This window comes from Artemia franciscana, chromosome 7 (genome assembly GCF_032884065.1).
Source record: "Artemia franciscana chromosome 7, ASM3288406v1, whole genome shotgun sequence".
NCBI classification, from domain to species: Eukaryota; Metazoa; Arthropoda; class Branchiopoda; order Anostraca; family Artemiidae; genus Artemia; species Artemia franciscana.
This window is the reverse complement of record NC_088869.1, coordinates 22,697,056-22,720,676: the sequence shown is the minus strand read 5'-3', so window position 1 is coordinate 22,720,676 and position 23,621 is coordinate 22,697,056. Positions and strand designations below refer to the sequence as shown.

Sequence of the window (23,621 nt, the reverse complement as noted above, 5' to 3'; positions counted from 1 at the left end):
TATATATATATTCTCAGGTGTAGGTGCCATTGTAGGGACAAAACTACAATGGGACGTAACGACTTACGTTTGCAGGGGGGGCGCGAAGTGCCCCTACCAAATAGATGCTGGTGTGGTGCGAAGCGCCACACCAACAGCTAGTATATATATATATATATATATATATATATATATATATATATATATATATATATATATATATATATATATATATATATATATATATATATATATCTTCTATATATATAAAAATAAGTTGTCTGTCTGTCGGTGTGTCAGGTGACGTCATGTTTCTGTGTCGACTGACGTCATGTTTTCGACTGACGAAATTACGAAATTACATTGGGACACAAATGACGACCAGGACACCGGCACATAGGGAATATAAATTACGACCGGGACACTCAAAGAGAAAGCGACCGGGACACAAGGAATGTTCAATTAGCAATCACCATCAACAAAATACCGTCAACAAACCATCACAAATGACGACCGGGACACAGGGAGTATAAATGACGACCAGGACATAAGTAAAAAAAAAACTAAAAAAAAGGTAAAAACTACAAAAAAACTAAAAAGAAAAAAACAAACTAAAAACTAATAAAAAAACTAAAAAAGCTAAAAAACTAAAAAAACTAAAAAAAGGAAACAAAAAGAAAAATAAAGGAAAAAAACAAAACTAAAAAAATAAAAATAAAAAAAAACTAAAAAGAAAAAAGAAAAAAAAACTAAAAAAGCCAAAAAAAAATGTAAAAACCAAAAAAAACTAAAAAGAAAAAAAAGGGGAAAAATACAAAAATTTGTTTCATCATTTACCATTTCAAAAACGAATGTATATACAGACTGGGACACCGGAATACAAATGACGACCGGGACACAGGGAATATAAATGACGACCGGGACACAGGGACACAACTACAACGGGGACGCCGGGGGGCACAGGGGGATATATAAATGACGATGGGGACACAGAGAATGTTCGATTAGCAATCACCATCAACAAAGCTCAAGGGCAATCATTAGAATCATGAGGTATAACTAAAAAAAAACTAAAAAAAAAGGCAGAAAACTAAAACCTAAAAAATTATATATATATATATAAAATTTATATATATTATATATATATATATATATATATTATATATAAAATTATATATATATATATATATATAAAATTATATATATATATATATATATATATATATATATATATATATATATATATATATATATATATGTATATATATATATATATATATATATATATATATATATATATATATATATATATATATATGTATATATATATATATATATATATATATATATATATATATATATATATATATATATATATATATATATATATATATATATATATAAATATATATATATATATATATATATATATATATATATATATATATATATATATATATACATATATATATATATATATATATATAGATATATATAAATAAGTTGTCTCTGTGTGTGTGGGTCTGTCGGGTGACGTCATGTTTGTGTGTTGACTGACGTCATGAAGTTAGTTGTTGTCATTTTGGTTATGACGGTGAGGTCATTAAAGGTATTTAAGACATGTGTTCACGGAGAAATCTATTAATGTTTAACTGTAAAATGACTGATGAACTTACAATGGCAACATCCGAGGAAGATGCTCAAAGAGTCTATGCCAAAAAACTTGCTGCTGATAGAGATAGTAAGAAAAGAAAGCGTGCCGAGGAATCAAAAGAACAGCAAGAAAACAGGCTTGAGGCTGATAGAGAAAGAAAGAACAGAAAGTGTGCCGAGGAACTACCAGAGCAACACGAAACCAGACTTGCTGCTAAAAGAGAAAGTGAAAAAAGAAGGCGTGCCGAGGAACTACCAGAGCAACATGAAACCAGACTTGCTGCTAAAAGAGAAAGTGAAAAAAGAAGGCATGCCGAGAAACTACCAGAGCAACATGAAACCAGACTTGCTGCTAAAAGAGAAAGTGAAAAAAGAAGGCGTACCGAGGAATCACAAGAACAGCAAGAAATCAGGCTTGCTGCTGATAGAGAAAGTAAGAAAAGAAAGTGTGCCGAGGAATCAGAGCAACCTGAAAGTTATCGCCTGGCATTCAGGTACAGCCCAGTCGATGATCATAGCTTGAGTAGATGTGTTCAAATGGGGACTATGTCTAAAATTTGTCCCTATTGCAAGGCCTTGAAATTCAATGGTGAAACAATGGGAATGTGTTGCGCCTCAGGAAAAGTTAAACTTTCTCTATTGGCTGCACCACCAGAGCCATTGAAGACTTTCCTTACTGGAACTACGACAGAATCTAAGTGTTTTTTATTACAAATCAGAAAATATTACTCATGTTTCCAAATGACGTCGTTTGGAGCACAAATCGAAAATCCAGATCAATTTATGTCTACTTTCAAAGTAAAAGGCAAATTTATCATAGAGCAGGGTCCCTTCTACCAAATTCAGGCGAGAATCATAAATTTTTACAATTGTACTTCATCAGTGATAGAAATTCTGAATTGAATGCACGTTGCGAAATTTCTCCCAACGTTGAAAGGACAATCGTTTCCCAATTGCAACATCTTTTCCACGAAAATAATAATTTAGTGCGTCTGTTCAAAAAAGCCATCGATTTGATGCCTACTAATACGCTTTTTTTTCGAATTAATCTTTGAAAACGCTGACATTGAGCAGCATCGCTCGAGAGCAAGAAATTTGAAACTTAGCAATGACTACATACCTATTTTCATTTCTTACCATAGGGTTTGCCCTTGGTCAAACGCTTTATAAGGATTGTGGTATGTGCCTATTCTTACATCATAAAATTTCTGCACTTGATATCAAGTCATTCTATAGTGCATCTGAGGTAATTTAGGAGTTTGGACTGAATGTCTCTAAGGGACTAAAGACTTGTAAAAGCCAATGTTAAGACTCAAAACTTCAATAATAATGCATGATTATCCCTATAATAATGAAAGAGTAATAGCGTTATATTCCCCATTCAGTATCCTTGCCAAATAGGTCTAGTTTATTATGATTGCTACTGTGACATGTCCCTTGCCCCCAAATAAGGCAGATATAGCCCTAGGCCATGCACAGTAAGTTAACAGGGGACTTGCAGTGCTCTCTAGAATATATTATATTAGTAAAAATGTATCTTGATTATGTTTTTTATTTTAAGCAATGGGCACCAGAAGGGAGGGCCATGCCCCCCCCATTACAACCCTGGAAATTTGGGACTATAAAGTAATTATGAGGAAACCAAAGGAAAGGGGGCAAAATAGGGGGAAACTAGAGAAAAATTGTGTTGCCTCATTGTTGGCTGTGTGACAATAGATTTTTACCATTAATAAAGAAAATACAAATTCTAATTTGTGACTTAGTGACCCCTTTCTTGTTTCCTACAAACATTTTTTCATGGTTTGATTATAGAAACAAAGAAATTCAAACTCTTCATAGTAATGAATGGTAAGTAAATAACAATCCTTGTCAATAATGGAAGTATAAGTGCCTAACCATTGATAACCTTCATTCAAAGAATCAGTTTTTTATGGTGATCCTAAATATGTATTTGTTCATTTGTAATTTGTGCAGTTATTAGTACACAGGAAAGTTTTTATAATTGTAGAGAACATAAGGAAAACAACTTCATAAGTGGAAATTTTGGTAAAAAAAAATATGCTGTCAACTTTTGATTCCATTGCAAGAGAACCCACAAGCTGAAATATGAAGCAACTATAATCAGAAATGTTTTTTGTGTTTTGTTATCATTTTTTCCCAGGAGTGATTGTATTCATCTAGTTTTCACTTTGACAAATATTTAATTGTTTACAGTTATGAAGTATAAAGGTGTCAATTATATTGATTTTTGGTATTCAAAATTAAATTAGAAATATTGACTTAAAAGTTTTATCTGATTTTCTTAATCTTAGTTTTAATGTTTTACTTTGAGCCAGCTACTTTGATAATGCATTAAATAGGCATTAAATGAGTCTAAAGGCATTAAATATTTTGGTGTTTGATAACCAAGTTCAAAACTGTCATACTGTTAGATAATATCAATCCAACATTGCTCAACAGAACTGAACACTAAGAGTTTATATCTCAGTTTTTGTAAGTAGACTATTGTTTTATGTATTTTTGTAATTACTTACTTTTTTTATTTTTATATACTTTAATTAACATACTTTTTTTATTGCCTTTAGAAAAACGTTAGTCTCTAAGCTTCATGAAATAAAGAAAAAAAACGAGTTTTTTCAACTGAAAATAAGGAGCTACATTTTAACTTAAAACAAACAAATTATTATATATTTGAGGGGATTGCCTCCTCCTGAACAATTCACTCTTTGTGCTACAGTTTTTCAGAAAAAAGTTACTTATTGTTCTAATTAAACAACCCTTGTGCTTCAAAAAGTTGTTTTCAAAGAATTTGGACAAAATTTGAGCTTTAGTGTAAAGAGCAAGGTGTTGAGGAGAGGGCTACCCCTCATATATGTAATTATTTATGTTCAAGTTTTAATGTTGCTCCTTACTTTCAGTTGAAAAAACTTGATTTTTGTTTAATTTCTGATTGTTTTATAAATAATGCCATGGTACCTGGCTTCACCTCCATGGCAAAAACCCCCCTCCATATAGAAATATCCTTTGGCCAATCCAATTCTGGGAAAAAAATTCCCAGGCAATTACCCTTAACATCTCCACATGTAAAATTAAATTGGTAAAGAGAAAGCAGGATATATGAAGAAATTTTGTATAGGAATTTTGGCAAATTCACCAAGTATAAAATTTTTGCCAAAAAGTTCTGGAAAAGTACTTGAAAGTTCCCTTTCTATGGAAAATTCTCTCAGTAGAAAATTCATCCTCCCCTCCCACCCAAAAAATAAATGCATGCATCCCAATAAAGATAAAACAATAGGAACATTTTATAACTTTTACATTGAAAGACATAGTTATTGGGCCTTTCAACTTTGTTGAAAAAAAAGCTATCTTAAAATTTTGGTTGGACAATGTTAGAAAAAAAGTGGATTTCAAAGGGGTCTCTGATTTTTTGGACACTTAAAAAGGGCACTTTAGAACAAGAATAAACCATCTCTTGACATTCTAAGCCCACTGGGTCAATACAATTACCCCTGGAGAAAAAAAAAACAAATAAACATGCATCCATGATCTTTCTTCTTGCAAAAATTAAAAAATTTCACATTTTTGCAGATATGAGCTTGAAACCTCTACAGTAGGTTTTTTTTTATAGCACTGAATTTGATGATGTGTTTTCCATTAAAATTCTATGACTTCTTGGGGGTCTTTTCCCTATTTTTTGAAAATCAGACACATTTTCTTTGGCTTGTAGCTTTTCATGGGTAAGACTAAACTTATGAAACTTATGTATTTCAAATCAGCATAATAAACCAATTCTTTTGATACATCTATTGGTATCAAAATTCTTTTCTAGAGTTTGAGTTATGATTGAGCTGGGTTGTTCCTTACTTACAGTTTGTTACCACAAACTGTTTGACTATCTGTCAAAATCTAAATAGAGATCATAGAACTATTCATAGTTTTTCTGTGCTATCAAAAGTTTTGTATTGATAAAACTTTACAGTTTCATGAAATGTAACTAAGCAAATAGAAGAAGTTTTTTAACTAAAGTAAAAAGTAAGTTTAAAATTTAGAATAAATGTAAATTACTCTGTATATAAGGGGGACTGCCCCCTTCTTAACAATTTGTTCATTAAACAAAAGTTTTTTAGTGCTTTGAAAAAAAATTCCAATTTTATGTTTTTTTAAAAATTTGGAAAAAAGCCAAACTTCACAGTAAAGAGAAGGGAGCTATAGAGCAGATAGACCCTCCCATGCAAAGAATATTATGTTCAAATAGGTTCCAAATCTGTTCCTTGCTTTCAGTTGAAAAGCTCTTTTTTTTATTTAATTTCAGATTGTTTTCCAAATCATACCCAGGCCTAACCAAGACATATTTTGAGGTACCATTCCCTTAAATCCCTGGTTAATTGCTTTCAATGATTGTATGTTGATTAGTACTTTCCTACATTTAAATTTGCAATTCCAATTTTGGATAAAATTTGAATGTACTTAACAAATTGGCAATGAATAGTAATTTTGGTGAAAAGTCCTTGTTAACATGACTACTAAAGAATTTGGTTGGATGAAAAGGAGTATTATTGTTTGTATGGATTGAAATTCTGTTAAGGTTTTGATCTTCTGCTTAACTGAAGCCATTACAACTTCTACAATAGGATTTTATTATTGATAAATACATTATATACATTTGTTTAAATACATTGAAGTACTTCATATATATAGAAAAAGAAAAATTTTACCATTTAATATTGCTAAAATCTAAGTTCCTAGTAGTATTTGCCTCCCCAAAGAAGTTTCCTGGCAGGGCCAATGATGACCTGTCTTGCCTTTTCCACCTATCTACTTGTAGATATGGGAATGTAACATTTTAGCTGTATAGAGAAACATTTTAATTAATTCCTACTCCCCCTAGGCTCAGGAAGAGTAAGCAGTTTGTCCATTAAAATGTATGTCTGTAGGAATCTACCCTATCCTCACCTAAGCAATGACTCACCCCCCTTCATTATAGCTGATACACAATTACAGATCACCAAACATAGCCTAATCTCTTTGTGAATCAAGCAAATCAACTTGGTTGAATCCAGTACTGACACAGTTTGGCATTACTCCTTTTGCATGAGGGAAGCCTTAAATATAGCTATTGATACTTTTAAATCAATTAGTTTCTCAGAATTGTTAATTGATTCAAAATTTGTCCTCTTTGGTCTAAAGTTGTAGTTTGGTGCTCTAAACCACCTAAACTGTCACCCAGCCACCACTGCTATTTTGGTGTCTGACCCCCTTGGAAAATTTTCTGCTGGTGCTCTTGTTTTAAGCTCTTTCAAACCATCAGAGGTTTATTTGTGCTTGCAACAATACACCCTGCCCACCCCCTAATAGTTCCAGATATAGCCATATGATAAACAAAAAACAATAAGATATTGAAATTATTTCCTCATAATATGCAGTATGTTTCTATCACTTAGATCGTCATGTTTCATTCCATTGCTATCTTGAGCCAACTTCACATAATGTGCATCAGTAGGCATTAGTAGGCAAATGATACATAGTGGGGTTTCTGTTTCTTCAATTTTATATGAAATAGATAAAAAATGACTGAGAACCCATTCTTCTAGAGAACAAAATATTTAGGAAGTTAAAAATAAATAAAAAATCTGAAGCAAGATGAACAATAACCTGATTGTGTTTTTATTAAATGTAAATGGGGATAATGTATGAAGTTACTTTTAGGCATAATGTCAAATTAGACTTGTTCCTACAAAGATCAATATAGAAAGGGGAAAATACCATACCTTATCTTCTTTTCTTGTTTTGTTGCAAAATATGGATTGAACTTCCAGGAATGAATATGCTGCCCAAACTGGATCCCAGAAAGGTCTTCAAAATTCCATAAGTACGCTTTCCATGTCTTGAACCATATCTTCTTCAAAAAGCCTGGCGAACCAGATAAATAAAACTTTTTGGACAAGACATGTACCCTTGATTACTATCTGGGAAGGTATTTCAGGCTGAAATATGTTGTTCAAAAGATTATTTTCTGAAAATCAGTCCTAAGTTAAAAGAAAACAACAATTTGGCTTATTTTTAAAAGAGTATTTCAAGCCATCAGAAAAGGGTCAACAAATTAAAACTGAAAACAGCATACCATGTCTGGATATGGTGTGTAACTTCACTCCTAGAAGTTTCATTCCATTTGCAAGTTATTGGTAAGATAGAGTCTTGTTCTTTTAAATTTCAGTTATTAGAACTTCATTCAAAAAAGCTGTAAAATAAGCAGGAAATTAGTGGTAAGTACACTTACCATTTGCGTGTTAGTGGTAAGATGGAGTCTTGCTCTTCTAAATTTTAGTTCTTTCTTTTTATGGCACTTGATATTAACATTTGCAAATTCTATCAGTCTGTCTGTCTGACAGTCCTGGTTTTGCTACTTTATGCACTTCCAGGTAAGCTAAGACAATGAAATTTGGCGGGCTTATCAGGGACCAGACCAGATTAAACTAGAAATAGTCGTTTTCCTGATTTGACCATCTGGGGGGGAGTGGGGGGCTGGTTAATTCAGAAAAAAAAGAAAAAATGACATATTTTTAACTTACAAATGGTTGATCAGATCTTAATGAAATTTGATGTTTGGAAGGATATCGTGTCTCAGAGCTGTTATTTTAAATCTCGACTAGATCTGGTGACATTGGGGGGGGGGGGTTTCAAAATCTTTGAAAACACTTAGAGTGGAGGGATTGGGATGAAACTTAGTGGGAAAAATAAGCACAAGTCCTAGATACATGATTGGCATAAAAGGAACGGATCTACTCTCTTTGGGGTAGTTGGGGGGGGGGGGGGGTTAATTCTAAAAAATTAGAAAAAATGAGGGATTTTTAACTTACAAATGGGTGATCAGATCTCAATGAAATTTGACATTTAGAAGGATATCATGTCTCAAAGCTCTTATTTTAAATCCCGACCAGATCTGGTGACATTGGTGGGAGTTTGGGGTAAGGGAACCTAAAATCATGGAAAATGCTTAGATTGGAGGGATTGGAATGAAACTTGGTGGGAAAAATAAGCAGAAGTCTCAGATACATGATTTACATAATTGGAACGGATACACTCCATTGGGGGGGGGGGGGGTTAATTCTGAAAAATTAGAAAAAATTACGTATTTTTAACTTACAGTGATTGGATCTTAATGAAACTTCATATTTAGATGGACCTCTTTTATTCAACTAAATAAAATAAAAAAATTCAAAAAAAAATTTGACCATCTGGAGGGGGAGTGGGGGGGCCGGTTAATTCAGAGAAAAAGAAAAAATGACGTATTTTTTACTTACAAAAGGGTGAACAGATCTCAATGAAATTTGATATTTAGAAGGATCTTGTGCTTTAAAGCTCTTTTTTTAAATTAAAAAAAAATGACCATTTGGGGGGGGGGAGTGGGGGGCCGGTTAATTCAGAGAAAAAGAAAAAATGATGTATTTTTAACTTACAAAAGGGTGTACAGATCTTAATGAAATTTGAAATTTAGAAGGATCTTGTGCTTTAAAGCTCTAATTTTGAATTTCGACCAGATCATTTGACATTGGGGGGAGTTGGAGGGGGAAACCAGAATTCTTGGAAAACGTGAAAATAGGGGTATTTTTATCTTATGAATAAGTGATAGGATCTTAATGAAACTTGACATATATAAAAGGATCTTATGTCTCAGACGCTCCATTTTTGACTCGCATTGGATCTGGGGACATAAGGGTTGGAGGAGGGAAACATAAATCTTGGAAAATGCTGAGAGTGGAGAGATTGGGATGAAACTTGATGGAAAGAATAAGCACAAGTTCTAGATACATGATTGACATAATTGGAACAGATCCGTTCTCTTTGGAGGAGCTGTGAGGGGGTGTTAATTTGGAAAAATTAGAAAAATTGAGGTATTTTTAACTTAGGAACGGGTGATCAGATCTTAATGAAATTTGATATTTAGAAAGAATTCATGTCTCAGAGCTCTTATTTCAAATCCCGACCAGATCTGTTGACATTGGGGGGAGTTGGAGGATGAAATCTTGGAAAACGCTTGGAGTTGAGGAATTGGGATGAAGCTTGGTGGATAGAATAAGCAAATGTCCTTGATACGGGATTGAAGTAACCTTACTGGATTCGCTCTGTTTGGGGGAGTTGAGGGGAGGGGTTCAGTGATTTGGTGAGTTTGGTGCTTCTGGGCATGCTAGGATGATGAAAATTAGTAGGCTTGTCAGGGAGCTGCACAAATTGACTTGATAAAGTCGTTTTCCCAGAGTCAACCATCTGGGGGGCTAAAGGGAGAGCAAAAATTAGAAAAAATGAGGTATTTATAACTTCGAGTGGGTGATTGTATCTTAGTGAATTTTGATATTTAGAAGGACATCATGACTCAGAGCTCTTATTTTAAATCCTGACCAGCATTGAGCCTCTTATTTTCCTTTTAAATCAATCTATTGATTCTTAGAATTTTGTTAGAGCTAGTACCATATGAGCTCTTGGCTCTTCTTGCCTCGTCACAAGTGCCATATGAGCTCTTAGCTGTTGTTTTCTTTTTCTTTATTTTTTTATGTTTATTTCTGTGTTTGTGCTGTTGCAATTGTGATTTCTTTTTTCATTATAACTTTAATCAAAAAAGCTTTAAAATAAGCTGAAAGCAAGAACTAGAATTGTGGCTCCTCCCTATCTCTTCCATCCCAGCTTTTTGGGCAGAAACGTATGCATATTTTACCTTTTCAAATCAGAATTTAGCTATAAATCCAAAATGTGTCACTGAGCCATTAATAGGTTTGAATGCTGCATCTTGTTTGACCTGAAATAATGCAACCATTTCTAAATCAATGATATACAAAACCATAAAGGGGGCCAAGGAGACATCAATTAAGAAATTTTAAACTGTTGAAATTTAAAGCTTAGGTGTTAACAGGCTTCTAAGTTTCATTGTCTAGAGATTTCTCCTCTGTGACAAATAGTGAGTTGAAACCAAGTTTTGTACTTGTGTTATTGGTTTTTCCTTTTTTGATTCCTGAAACATTTTAGTAACAGAAATTTGTCTTCATTGAAGTGACTATGCAACACCTATTAATAATTATTTATCACAGTGACATAGTTTTGTAATTGTTATTATAGTATTTGTTTGGCAATCACTATACTAGATAGACATAAAACTGTTTTTAAGATCAAATAAACAGGAAACAAATAATGAGTGTTTTAAGGTAAAGTAATGCAGCAGAAGTTTATGGGAGGATAAAGCCACTTATCTAAAATTCAGAATTATCATGGGGTATAATATTTCAAATAAAAAATCTAATTGTTATATTCATTTTGTAATTTTCCAAAAGAAAATGAAATAGAGGGTGCAGTTAATAAATGAAAGTAATTATTAATTAATTGATAAAATAAAAATAAATTATAAATTAATTAATGAAATAAATATTGAAGAAACTTGACCTTTTCTTGAACTACTGTGGTAGTTGACTTTGACCACAGCATTGAAGCTATTTACATGATGTGGTCTCTTTAATAGCTGAATGAGACCTATTTCATTCCCTTAAGGTAAACCCCGTCTTTGAAAAAGTACAATAGATCATAAAGACTTCTTCAGATTTTTCTAACCCTACAAATACTGCACCACTCTCCAGATGCCTCATCATTTGTAGAAAAAAAAACACACAGCAAAACAAGCAACTTCCATCAACAAAAGTACAAATTAATCTATGCACCTTACATAAAAACATCTTTAAAATTGAATAGAAGCATTGATGCTGCCACAAATGCCAATAAATTTGGTACTATCAATCAAAAGGTTGTATCAACAAGCTAGAACTTAAGATGGTGTAAAATAGTTCAACAAAGTATATTTCGAGAAAAATACAATGTCTAGACAGACTATAATCTCTAAGAATATAATATATAGATTTGGATTTTTTGTTTATTTTAGGATTCTAAAGTTTTGTAAGCATGTCATGTTCAACCCTCGCTACATTTTAGTCATTTTAAAAGTTTTGACTGTTGCATGCTGTTACAGTCAAAAGAGCGATGTTTAACTGACTAGTTTATATGAAAATGCATTTTGCAGTCCATTCTGCTCTTAAACTGATAGCAACTGGAAGAACTTCATAAAGTAGCTCAATGATTCATGAAGGTGATTGAGAGAGAGTTAGAGAAATGGATTTTCCAAAAATACAGATAGATGAGGAACAATTAATATCTAAACTAGTGAACCTCTTACACAACTTCACTCTGCATAAATCAACCTCCAGAAAAGTTACAGTACATGTAATTCAACTTCATGGAATTTATTCCTCAAATAACGAAACTTCAAATAAGTTAAGCTTCCAGAACTGGACCTACAAACAGCTCAGCCTGTGCTCAAAACTACCTTTGACTCTTTGATCAAACACAGACCAATTCCAAATAGTGCCACTCTTTCTTCAATGAAGTAAAAACAATAGGTAAACCTTTTTTTAAACATGCTTTCGTTCCCAAATACACCTAAAAAGGTTACTTATTCTTTCATCTGCCTAGAACAATTCACAGTTTTAGACTTAGATATTATATAATGGGAGCGTCATGATATATTTCATGACTATTCAAGGATATTTATGATGCAATTATTTGGATAATTGGGGCTATTATTGGGGGAAGAGGTTTGGAAATATCATGGGTCCACTTTTTGTCTCTAGTCATCCATATTGAAAATATGTAAACGATTTTAGTCCAAAAGAGCTGCCTTTCATTTAAAGTGTATGTGATGATCTGGGGGGAAGTTGGAAAGCCCATGGGTCCACTTTGTACCTTTAGTCCTACAGATTCAAATCTTTTATTGGTTCTTTTGTTTATGTTTTGACAAAGACAACTCACAAACTCATATCTTCTTCAATGAAACGTAAATGACTCTATCCTTTTAGAGGGCTTTGGGGGGGGGGTATATCATTTTTATTTTATACCCTGATTCTTCCACTGTAATTTTCTTTATCATTTAAAACATCTAAAGCTGAAATGACCAGCCATGACAAAACAAAAATTCTATGGGCTATGGAAGCATTAGAAATAAAATAAAAAACATTTTTGCAGATTTATCAGTTAATAGAGATACTGGTAATATAGATACTCATCCTATTTATTATATTATTTTTAAAAATGAACCTTTATTCGAAAACACAGTCTTACAAAATATCCAAGGGAATAACACAAATAAAAAACATAACGGAATGTCAGCATTAAAAGCTTATAATAACATAATGTTGTTATAATATAATTAAGTTTGTTTGTAGTTTTAAATTTATAACTCAGTTACAAAACACAATACCTAAGTTTAAAATGAATTTAAAAGATCATTTTTGGGGGAAATTTGTTGAATTTTATTATGGCTGGTAGGGGAGGAAGAGGAGTTGAAAGAGGTAAGGGTGGGCAGGGGCTAAGGTGGTTGGGAGGTCAGGGGGGACATGGGTAGTTGAGTATTGTAGAGTGATAGAGACTGGGATTTATTATTTTTATTTTACATTGTTATTTATTTATTATTATTTTTAATTTAGTTATTTATCTATTTTTTATGTATATGGGCTAAAGTTTATTTATTTTTGGTTTGTTTATAATAGACTTAATTCAATAGTTAAGTTTTCAGCAAATAGTTGAGCTAATTCATTGCAAAATCCAGTACAAAAGTGTTGTTTTATTTATTTATTCATTTGTGAATGTGGAATAATGAGCTTATGAACATACTTATAAGTTACTTATATATATATATATATATATATATATATATATATATATATATATATATATATATATATATATATATATATATATCTATATATATAAAAATAAGTTGTCTGTCTGTGGATCTGTGGATCAGGTGACGTCATGTTTCTGTGTCAGCTGACGTCATGAAATTAGTTGTCGTCATTTTTGCTTTGACGGTGACGTCATTAACGGTATTTGAACGCAAAACCGCGCAGTTAGATGAAAATCCACCTGGACAGCGAGAGTCAAAACTGAAAATGATAGCGATGATGATTGGGTTTGGGATTTTGACTTGGATAAGGTCATCAATGCCTACCAGATTTAAGTTAAAAAAACAAAGGTTCGTCGATATGTACTTCATAGTGACGCTGAAAAATAAAGAAGAAAAAGAAAACTGAAAAAAGAAAAAAGGTAAAAAACTAAAAAAAAAACTAAAAAGAAAAAACACTCAAAGAGAAATTACAGACCGGGACACAAATGACGAACGAGACAGAGGGAATATAAGTGACGGCCGGGAACCTCAAAGAGAAATTACAGACTGGGACACCCGGACACAAATCACGACCGGGACACAGGGAATATAAATGACGACCGGGACACAGGGACACAACTACAACGGGGACGCCGGGGGCACAGGCGGGATATATAAATGACGACCGGGACACAGGGATTGTTCGAATAGAAATTACAGACCGGGACACCGGGACACAAATGACGACCGGGACACAGGGAATATAAATGACGACCGGGACACTCAAAGAGAAATTACAAACTGGGACACCGGGACACAAATGACGACCGGGACACAGGGAATATAAATGACGACCGGGACACAGGGACACATCATTAGAATAATGAGGTATAGATCTGAATACGGATTGTTTTTCCCATGGACAATTATATGTTGCATGTTCAATAGTCAGTAAACCTGACAATCTATTTATATGCACAGACAATGGGACAGCGAAGAATGTTGTATATTCGCATGTTTTACGTAGTTAAAAACATATATTTATATCTATCTCTATTCACAGGTGGGACACAGGGACACAACTACAATGGCGGGTAACAAATATGGCGCGTAACGACTTACGCGCGCGGGGGGGCTTGGGGGCGCGCCACCCCAACAGCTAATATATATATATATATATATATATATATATATATATATATATATATATATATATATTATTTTAGTTAGTCTGTTTTAGTTTTATAATAATTTTTTATTTATATTATTTTAGTTTTAGATTCTTTTTTTTTTCTATGCTGAAGACGCCTTATTTTATTCAAGCAAAATATCCATTTGATTGTTGTTCTCTTTTTTCCCCCTACTGGCCATAGACCCATGTCATATTCAGATACATCTCTTTTTTTTTTTTTTTTTTTTTTTTTTTTTTTTTTTTTTTTTTTTTTTTTTTTTTTTTTTTTGCTGTAACTGATAGCTACTATGACAGGTAAGAAATACTTCAAAACACAATACATTTTCAGAAAAGCGCTTATGAAATTCTAGCTTTTGGAGAGTTTAAAAGAGTTGTACTAACAGTTCTATTATTGGCAAAGTCTCTTCTCTTTAAGATTAACTTGATTTATTAATTTTAATTTTTGTTTGTTGTAAATTAAAATGATTCGTCAGTTTCTTTTTGTTGTAAAATGCCCCAAAGTTAAATCTGTTTAGTTTTTTAGTGTTCCAGAATAAGGATTGATTTATATGACTAAGTTTATTGATATTCATGTCCAATTTTTCGTGTTTGCTGTCGATGGTTATTAAATGACCAAACAATTCAGTTGTTGGTAGTCTTTATTTTTATCCACTGAATCAGAATCCAGTCATTCCAGATTTCTTTCTGTCTACATTTTATGTAGAACTTTTTGTGTTCTAGGTTCTATAAACGGAAAAGTCAGATCTGTCAATGTAGAAGGTTGTTCAAGCGGTCCAATTTGTATATTAAAATCGGGAACAAATGTCACATTGAATGTGGAATTTGAAGCCTGTAAGTATACTTTAGATTTTATAATACACATATTTGAATTAATGAATTAGTGTTCTTTATTACCCCATCTATAAACCAAAAAAATTAAAACAATGGAGTACAATAAAAGAAGGGAAAACAAAACAAGTATGTCATAAAGATATACAAAAATGACTAATATTACCAAATCCAAATTAGTACATCCTTCCATGGGTTATAAGGGGACTGGTTACTCAGTTTCTGAAACTGTTTATCCCCAGCCTGATCTGGTTCCAGTTCACCAAAGCGGTTAACGATGTACCTATTCTTGAACCACCCAGGGGCCTGAAGCAAAGACTTCGCGTACTTAAAATAGCACTTTTGCAACACTCGCCTATCAGATTCAGTAAAAATGTCCCAAAATGGGGTCAAATTTAGAATATGTAGCAGAGCCACACTATTCTATATTCGAGAAAGGGCTTTCTGTTCAGGATTAATTTGCAATGTAACCATACTAGCATAAGGAATTCCAAGTTTGCGTTCAGTATTCCGAAGCAAAAGTGTTCGTGTTCTTAATCGAAGACCCAATCGGGAAACCTAAATATATCAGTATAGCAGTGGATGCCACCTCGCTATTACCTGGACGGACACTATCGGGCACATAACTACCGTGTAAATTAAAGAAGATGACTTGAGACTTTGCAGCACTCATACTTTGTCCTATTTGTAGATATCTATCAGATAGGCTATGAAAACTAAATTGAAGACTAGCTATTGACCAGCACGGTTTTAACAGATCGTCCACATAACAAAAACTGATGTATCCATATCCCTTTTGAAATGCAACTAATAGGTAGGCCAATCTGTGCAGGAAGAGACGTATTGTTGTAGATAATCGGTGATGTGATTGCTCCTTGCTTTATTCTGACGAATACAGGGAGCTCACTATCCGAAAGTACATTTCCCAACTTCAAACGAACTTTTAGATGCCTTTGCATATAATATAATGGGAAAATTACATCAAGGCCTACACCATGACTGTGCAACTATGCTTATCTTAACTAAAAGGCTTATTTACGTTTATATTACATGTGATATGTATTTTATGCAAGTCTGTATTACCTATAGGCTAGTGTAAGCTGCAGTCTAGGGGCCTGTTCATATTTGAAATCTATTATGAAAGATAAGTGACCTCAATTGGAAGTCTTACATTCCAAATATGGGAGCTAAATTTAGTATTAGTTTAAACACTAATTCAGACATAATAATCCCTTTGGGCAGTAAGTGTGATGGACAAGTAAAGTTTGTTGGAGGGAAGGTAAAAACAAAATGCTTAGTAGACGACTATTTCATTGTTTTTCCAGGAGAGTCTTATAGAACAATTTTAGGAGGATATGTTGCCCCTTCTCTGTACACAGGTATGCCTTGTATGATTATGTTTTTTTTTTGGGGGGGGGGAGATTTTTGCTACCCTTTTGGTCCTGCACATTTATAGTCTGGCTGTGATTGCATGGATTAATTCGTTTACTTCCTGATGAAACGAATATATTTATCAAGTTAATCTGAAAAGTTCTTCTACTTAATATTAATCATGATGATAATTGTTAGCTATATAAAAATTCAATATGTATTCTGTCAATAAGGTTATAGTAATTATTAACCTTATCGTCATCATTTCTAACCTAAACTGTCCTGATCCCTTTTCTAATTGCTAAAATTTTGATTTCGTTTCCAGATTCTAATTAATTGGTCCTTTACTAGGAATGACGCTTATTGAAATATATTTTGAAGCACAACCCCCCCCCCCCCAGCACACGCACTTGCACAAAAAGAAGGGATCAGGGACATACATTAAAATCCTGACTCTGAGCCTATACCCTACTTCCCTCCTATTTTAGCTGGGAAGCGATATTACCTTCTGATAAATATAATGGAAACCAGAAGCATAACTAGGACATTGGCTTTAATTTCTGACAAAGTTTGATAATTTTTCGTAAGATGCAGCTACCCTCTTTAGTAGATGCAATGAGGACTAGAGCCGATGTACCCCTTGATCAGTATATAATCGTCTATGTTTTGTTAGTTTTAATGGTCTGTTCTAGACTGAATAAACTCTTTCTAGCTATATGTGCTAAGTGTTAAAGACCAAGATGGGCCAAAGCAGTGTCCATTCAACTGGGTTTCTCATGGACTTCTTGCTTTCTGGTTCCAATCCGGATTCAGTGCTTTGAGTAAATTTGACAGGTAGTATTAGTCTTGATCTACAATCGTGGGGCTCAATGCTTTTCTTGAGGTCAAAATAATTTCAATAATCTGAAAATCTCAGCATGGAATATTACAATGTTGAAGGACAACTACAGTATTGATATTTTACTGACCAATTCAGACGTTTAGAACTGAACTTAGTTTCAGAAACTCATCTCATGATTAGGAAACCTGAAATTAGGTGATATGGAATTTATTTATTCTGGTAGGAAGGATGACATACATAGGCAGAGAGTAGGGATTTGATAAATAAGGAAGCTTTGAAATCTTAATTAGGGTGAGAAGGTATTTATAAACAGTATTCTAGTCTCTCACTTTATGACAAAAAATATAAGGTATCAGTCATAGTGACACATGCCTCTGTAGGACTGACTGATGGAGACAATAGCGATTCAGATGTATTTTGTGTACAGTTACAAGAGACGGGATCCCTGGTAAAAATACGGTATTCGAATTATGGGTTTTAATGCCGAGTCTGGTAGAAGCAGAATCCTAGCCTGTAAGTAAATTTGGTGTAGGGAAGGAAACAGCAAGGTTAGTAGACATTTGCATGATTGTAAAATCACCAACCTTATTGATTGTTATTGTCAATCGAAGACTGCCAGGATCGATACAAGACACTAGGGTATATAGAAGTGCCATTATTGATGTTGAAAGCAAATTTCATATGACGTTGATAGGCTCCAGGAAGAGAATTTAAAAGTAATTTCCAAGAACTGTTGTATATGAAAATGGATTTAACGATGTGTGAGATGGATTGAAGAATGTCAGAAAATATATGGCAAAGTAGCGTAAGTTGTCTTAGGGTGGTGAAAGAAACCGCTAAAAATATGAAATATTTTAGCTGCAGAAGCGGAATGTCATACCGCGTAAATTTTACGGGGAATGTCGGTCGCCGGTGTTTACCCTCCCCCACGGAAAATATTCCCTTTGGAAATACCCCCCCCTAGAAAAAATCCCCGTGGAAAATGAGGCTTTCCAAATTTAAGAATTTTATTTGAGTTTTGTTGGTTTTTTTTCCGTAGGGGGAAGAAATTGTGGTACTTGTGTATTATACGCCACTAACTCAAGTTTCGCTGCATAAGACTTGAGAACAAACCGGTTTCTTTGTTTGTTTCTTTCAGCTTAGCGTAAGACAAACAAAAGTTACAGAATAGATGGAAAATATATAATTTGGACTATATGTTTACGTATTAGATGGAGGGGGTAAAGTATTTGGACAGTTTGAAGTCAGAAAACAATTCTTACTTCATAATATGCAGAATAATTGTACCTGACGCATTTTATATGCAGGCCCGTTATTCTTTACCCCTCTCCCCCCTAACGTGCAAATATATACCCCAAATTTTTTTCTAAAGTGACGAAGAAACCGATCTATTGTCGAGTTTTTTAAATCGTAAACTTGAGTGAGTTGCGTAAGTTTTTTCAACTGAAAGTAAGGAGCAACATCAAACCTTAAAACGAACTAAAATTATTACGTATATGAAAAGGGTTGCCTCCTCAAGATCTCGCTCTTGACGGTAAAGCTATTTTTTATAGAATTTTAGAACAAAACTTATTGTTCTAATTAAACGGGCATTGTGTTTCAGGAATCGTTCTTAAAGAATTAGGACAAAAAAAAATCAAAACTTTAGCGTCAAGTGCAAGGTCTTGTGGAAGGGGCAACTTCTTTCATATACTTAATAATTTTTGTTAGTTTTAAGTTTTGATGCTGCTCCTTAATTCTCATTCTCATTCTTTTTTAATTTGATTTCTCATCCTTTTTAGATAATACCAGGAAATCTGGCTCTCTCCATGAAAAATTCAGGTACTTGTGTATTATATGCCACTCAATCAAGTTTACGATGTGTAAAACTCGCCAACAAACCGGTTTCTTTGTTTGTTTCTTCGTTACCTTAGAAACGAATTTGGGCTATATATTTACAAATTCGAGGGGGCGGGGTAAATTATAACGGGTCTGCATGAAAAATATGTTATGTAGCCTACAGTTATTCTGCATATTATGAAGCAAGGATTGTTTTCTGACTTGAAACTATCCGAATACTTTACCCCCTCCCCCTTATGTGCAAACATAGACCAAACTATATATTTCGCATATATTCTGTCACTTGTCTTTGTTTTGTCTCACGCTGAGCTGAAAGGAACGAACGAAGAAACCGGTTTGTTCTCGAGTTTTACAGAGCGTAAACTTAAGTGAGTGGCGTATAATGCACAAGTGACAAAATCCCTTCCTTCTTCGGAAAAAAAAACAACAAAACTTAAATACATTTCCTGAATTTGGAAAGCCTCATTTTCCACGCAGGTGGGTATTTTCCTTAGGGGGAGTAAACGCCGGAGGGGGTGGGGGCTCTCAGAACCGTCCTTGTCTGGCCTTAATAGTTCTAATTGTTAAGTCCGATATTCCGTCATAGTTTCAGGCATGAACTGTTTTTACTTAGTAAAGATGAACATTTGAAGTCATGGGGTATTATCATATTTTTTTGACCAATATTTGTTCAAGTAAAGAAGTTTGGTTTGCAGTGTATGGAAGTACAGAATTTGTATAGGAAAGGAAAGTAACAATATTTATAGACTACTGCTATTTTGTAGCTACAATAATCTAGCTATAACGGATCTGAAATTGTCATACCCATAAATGAATATGGTACTCAGATGACGGCAAGTTACATCATCTTATTAATTCCGTTATTTTGAATCGAAGAATGGCAGTATGGATAGAAAACACCTAAGGTATATTTGGGTGCTGATTTTGATGTTTAAAGCATAGATAACTGTCTTGTAGCATCTTAATGTAAAGCTAGTTAAAGATTTGATTTAAAGCTAAAAGTTTGGAAGTAAAGGCACTTTTTAGGTAGTTATGGTGTTAACAAACTCCAAAACTCCATGCATAGACTCTTTTTTGTTAAACAGTGGAATAAAAAGAAACAATAAGTGCATTTTTACCTCCAGTGCCGTTTAGGTGGCTTTTTGAATTTGACGTGACTGATTCTGATATGTATTACTCATGTAAAGCATTTCAAATATTAGTTTTCTATACATTTAGTTTTTTTTTTCTTATAGTAACGGATACGAACAAGCTGACAAGTGTTGTTCATGGAATCATAGGTGGCATTCCTCTTCCTTTTCTCTTGCCTAATGACAATGGATGTATTTCATCTGGAATAAAGTGCCCTGTCGTTAATGAAGAAACTTATCATTATGAGTCGGATCTTGAAATTTTGCAAATATATCCAAAGGTGAGGAAGATTCTAATGAGCCAAATAGTAATAATTTTTAGAACAGATAAACAAAATATAACCTTAACAGAAGACGAAAATCTCGAAAAATTATCTTGTAAAAAAAATAATTTATTAGAAAAAAGAAAAGAAGTGAATATGTAAAATGCTGCTACAAAAACTTGGTGCCGCACCAAGCAGCACCGAGTTTGCGCTGAGACACAACAGTGCTCGCTCCTCCTCCATCTGTATTTATTCAAAACTTTACTCTTTTCCGCCTCCTTTGAAGTTCCTCATTCTTTCAAATCTTTCCTTATGACCTAATAATATACTAGCTCTAGGGATATTAAAGAATATCAAGAAATAAATATGAATAATAAGCTACAGGGACCATATGCAGTTAAAATCAATGAATTCTTCCTGAAAACAAACGAGACAAAAGCGCAAGAACCAAAAAAAAACTGAGTAAACGAAAGGGTTGCATAATCGTCAAAAATTAGAGGTCCTTTGCTGTAATTCACGTACCTTCTTAAAGGACTTAACTCAAATCTCTAATGTTAATCTGCTACAGGGATATTAAAACGACTTTAAAGGAGGTGCATATTCTGCCTTCTGAGGTGATTGGGTGTAAATTTTAGATTTGGATAGTGTTTCTTATAAAACCGAAAGTATAAAATACTCTGAGTAGTAAGTGATACAATTGTGTTGAGCCAACACTTTTTTAGTGTCCTAAAAGGTACGTGTTTTTTTAGATAATACGGAGAGTATAACCCAGAAAAGGCATAAGTTATTCACAATGTTGTCTTCCTTGGGTCATATTTACGTTATGAAATATCACAAAACTCCCATTTGTGGTTAAACAAATCACTAGCTTTGAGATTACCGGCACACATTCATAAATTTGATCCTTGGATTTGTGTTACTCAAGCATTCATACCTTGCAGCGAAATGTGTTGTGGGTGTATCTTCCGGTGCATTTAAAGAGGATTAAATTTTGATTCCATTTCCATCCTTCAGAGGGACTTGCAAGTAAAAATTGTTTGTCTGAGCATAATCAGCTGATGGATGAAAGATTCGAAACTTTTGTCCAAACTGATTTACGTTTCATTTGATCAAAATGATTAGGGGAGTTTAATCAAAAGAATTCAACTAAGAGTTAATTGTTAGACTACGTTCATGTTCAAAGATGAGGGGTTATATGATGTAGCTGATCATAATGTATGACATCGTTTTTTGTTTTTGTTTAAAATTTCGAGGGGTTGAGAACTTAATCTTTATGGTTTTTATCCTTCTTGAAATACACCGTTAAAGCCTTTTGAAGTATTAACAACTTCATTGTTAATATTCAAGTGTAAAGACTGAATGAGTATTAAAAGTGTGAGGCTAGTAAAATATTTCAAATTGGAAATAGACTATTAGACCATGCTCATCTTGCTTATGAGTGACTTGCAACTCTAGTTAGTCCGTGTATTCGCTATTGGTATCTAATTTGCGTTGAAGGTAAAACAAAAAGTACCGTTCTAACACTGTCGTGGAGGGTGACTACGTGGAGGAAGAATCTTTGAGCAAGGTCAGGCTTCAAAAGGTGACGGACGTCGTAATTATGTAAATACTTGTTAGTGGTTTCTGATCTACAAATGAGGCTTCTAAAACCAAATTAGATAGCCGAATGAGATAGGATAATAGTGGAAGTTGGTTGGAATGGAGATGTATGTACGATCGTGTGTCCGAGTGGAAAATTATACCGTGAAACAAAATCTCGTTTAATAAATGAACTCTTGAGAAGGAAAAATTCATCAATCAGAGAAAAGTAAAAGTGTGATTGGAAGAACATTTGAATGAGGTTTTTTTAGTATTTGAGTCATCCAAAATCTGGGGAACAAAATGAATGATTCGAGAATCATTCATTAAATCAACCATCAATCAGGGAAAGGTAAAAAGGTGATTGGAAGAACATTTGAATGTGGTCTTTGTAGTATTTGATTTACCCAATATTTGGGGAATATAATGAATGATACTTCGGAATCTTTAAAGACTTACCTTCAACGCAATTAGTGTATAACTTAAAATCCCAATGGGTTTTACAACACCCAATAGGGTTCTCTTTTGAAACCCTCTCTAAGGGTGCTGAGTGATAAGAATATCATTTTAACAAATATATATTGTATTTGCAAACCGATTAAGGTGTTTAGAAAGCGACTTTATGGTGAAGAAAAAGTTATCTGGCATAGAGCTATATTCTATTAAATAAAGTGCTTCCAATGCTATAAAAGGAAAGAATGTTTTTGGCTAGAAACTCCCTTGGTTATGTTTTCATTGTTCAAGTATATAGTTGTTTTCATTGTTCAAGTATATAGTTGTCGTTTGACTCTTTTTACGCAAAAGAGCACTTGACGTGATGATTTTATTTTTGTAACCTTTTATCCTTTTTCAGATTCGTGTCATAGTAAAATGGGAGCTTAAAGATGAAACTGGGAAGGACATGTTTTGCATTCTTATTCCGGCGGCGATCCAATAAGAGCATCCATTATTTGTTTTCAGCATTCATGAAACCGCACTTTTCCTGCCAGCGTGTGTTTTAGTGATTGGGTTTGATCTCTTGTCTTTCTGTTTTACCTTTTATTTTAAGTGTGCTGTGTTTTTAAGGAGAACTGCTCTGTATTAAATATTATTTGCATTACTCCTAGAAAAATGGGTTGTTGTCACGTTTTGTGGAAAAAAGAAAACAAACAATGTTGTATTTAAGTTAGGAACATTTAAGAACCAAAACAGAGATAAAGCAATAGCAATTGTGTAATATAGTCCTTGGCTGTGTTTAGATCAATAAGAGAAA

The 23,621-nt window shown here is 33.4% G+C and overlaps 1 protein-coding gene across 1 annotated transcript; it reads left to right on the top strand.

The window, feature by feature from the left end:
* The first annotated feature begins 2,670 nt into the window (after positions 1-2,670).
* Positions 2,671-23,468, top strand: LOC136029001 (NPC intracellular cholesterol transporter 2 homolog a-like). The gene is made up of 4 exons (XM_065707003.1): positions 2,671-2,810; positions 15,240-15,350; positions 20,634-20,809; positions 23,223-23,468. The coding sequence occupies exons 1-4, from the start codon at positions 2,741-2,743 to the stop codon at positions 23,304-23,306; spliced, it is 441 nt and encodes a 146-aa protein (XP_065563075.1). The 5' UTR covers positions 2,671-2,740; the 3' UTR covers positions 23,307-23,468.
* The last annotated feature ends 153 nt before the right edge of the window (positions 23,469-23,621 follow it).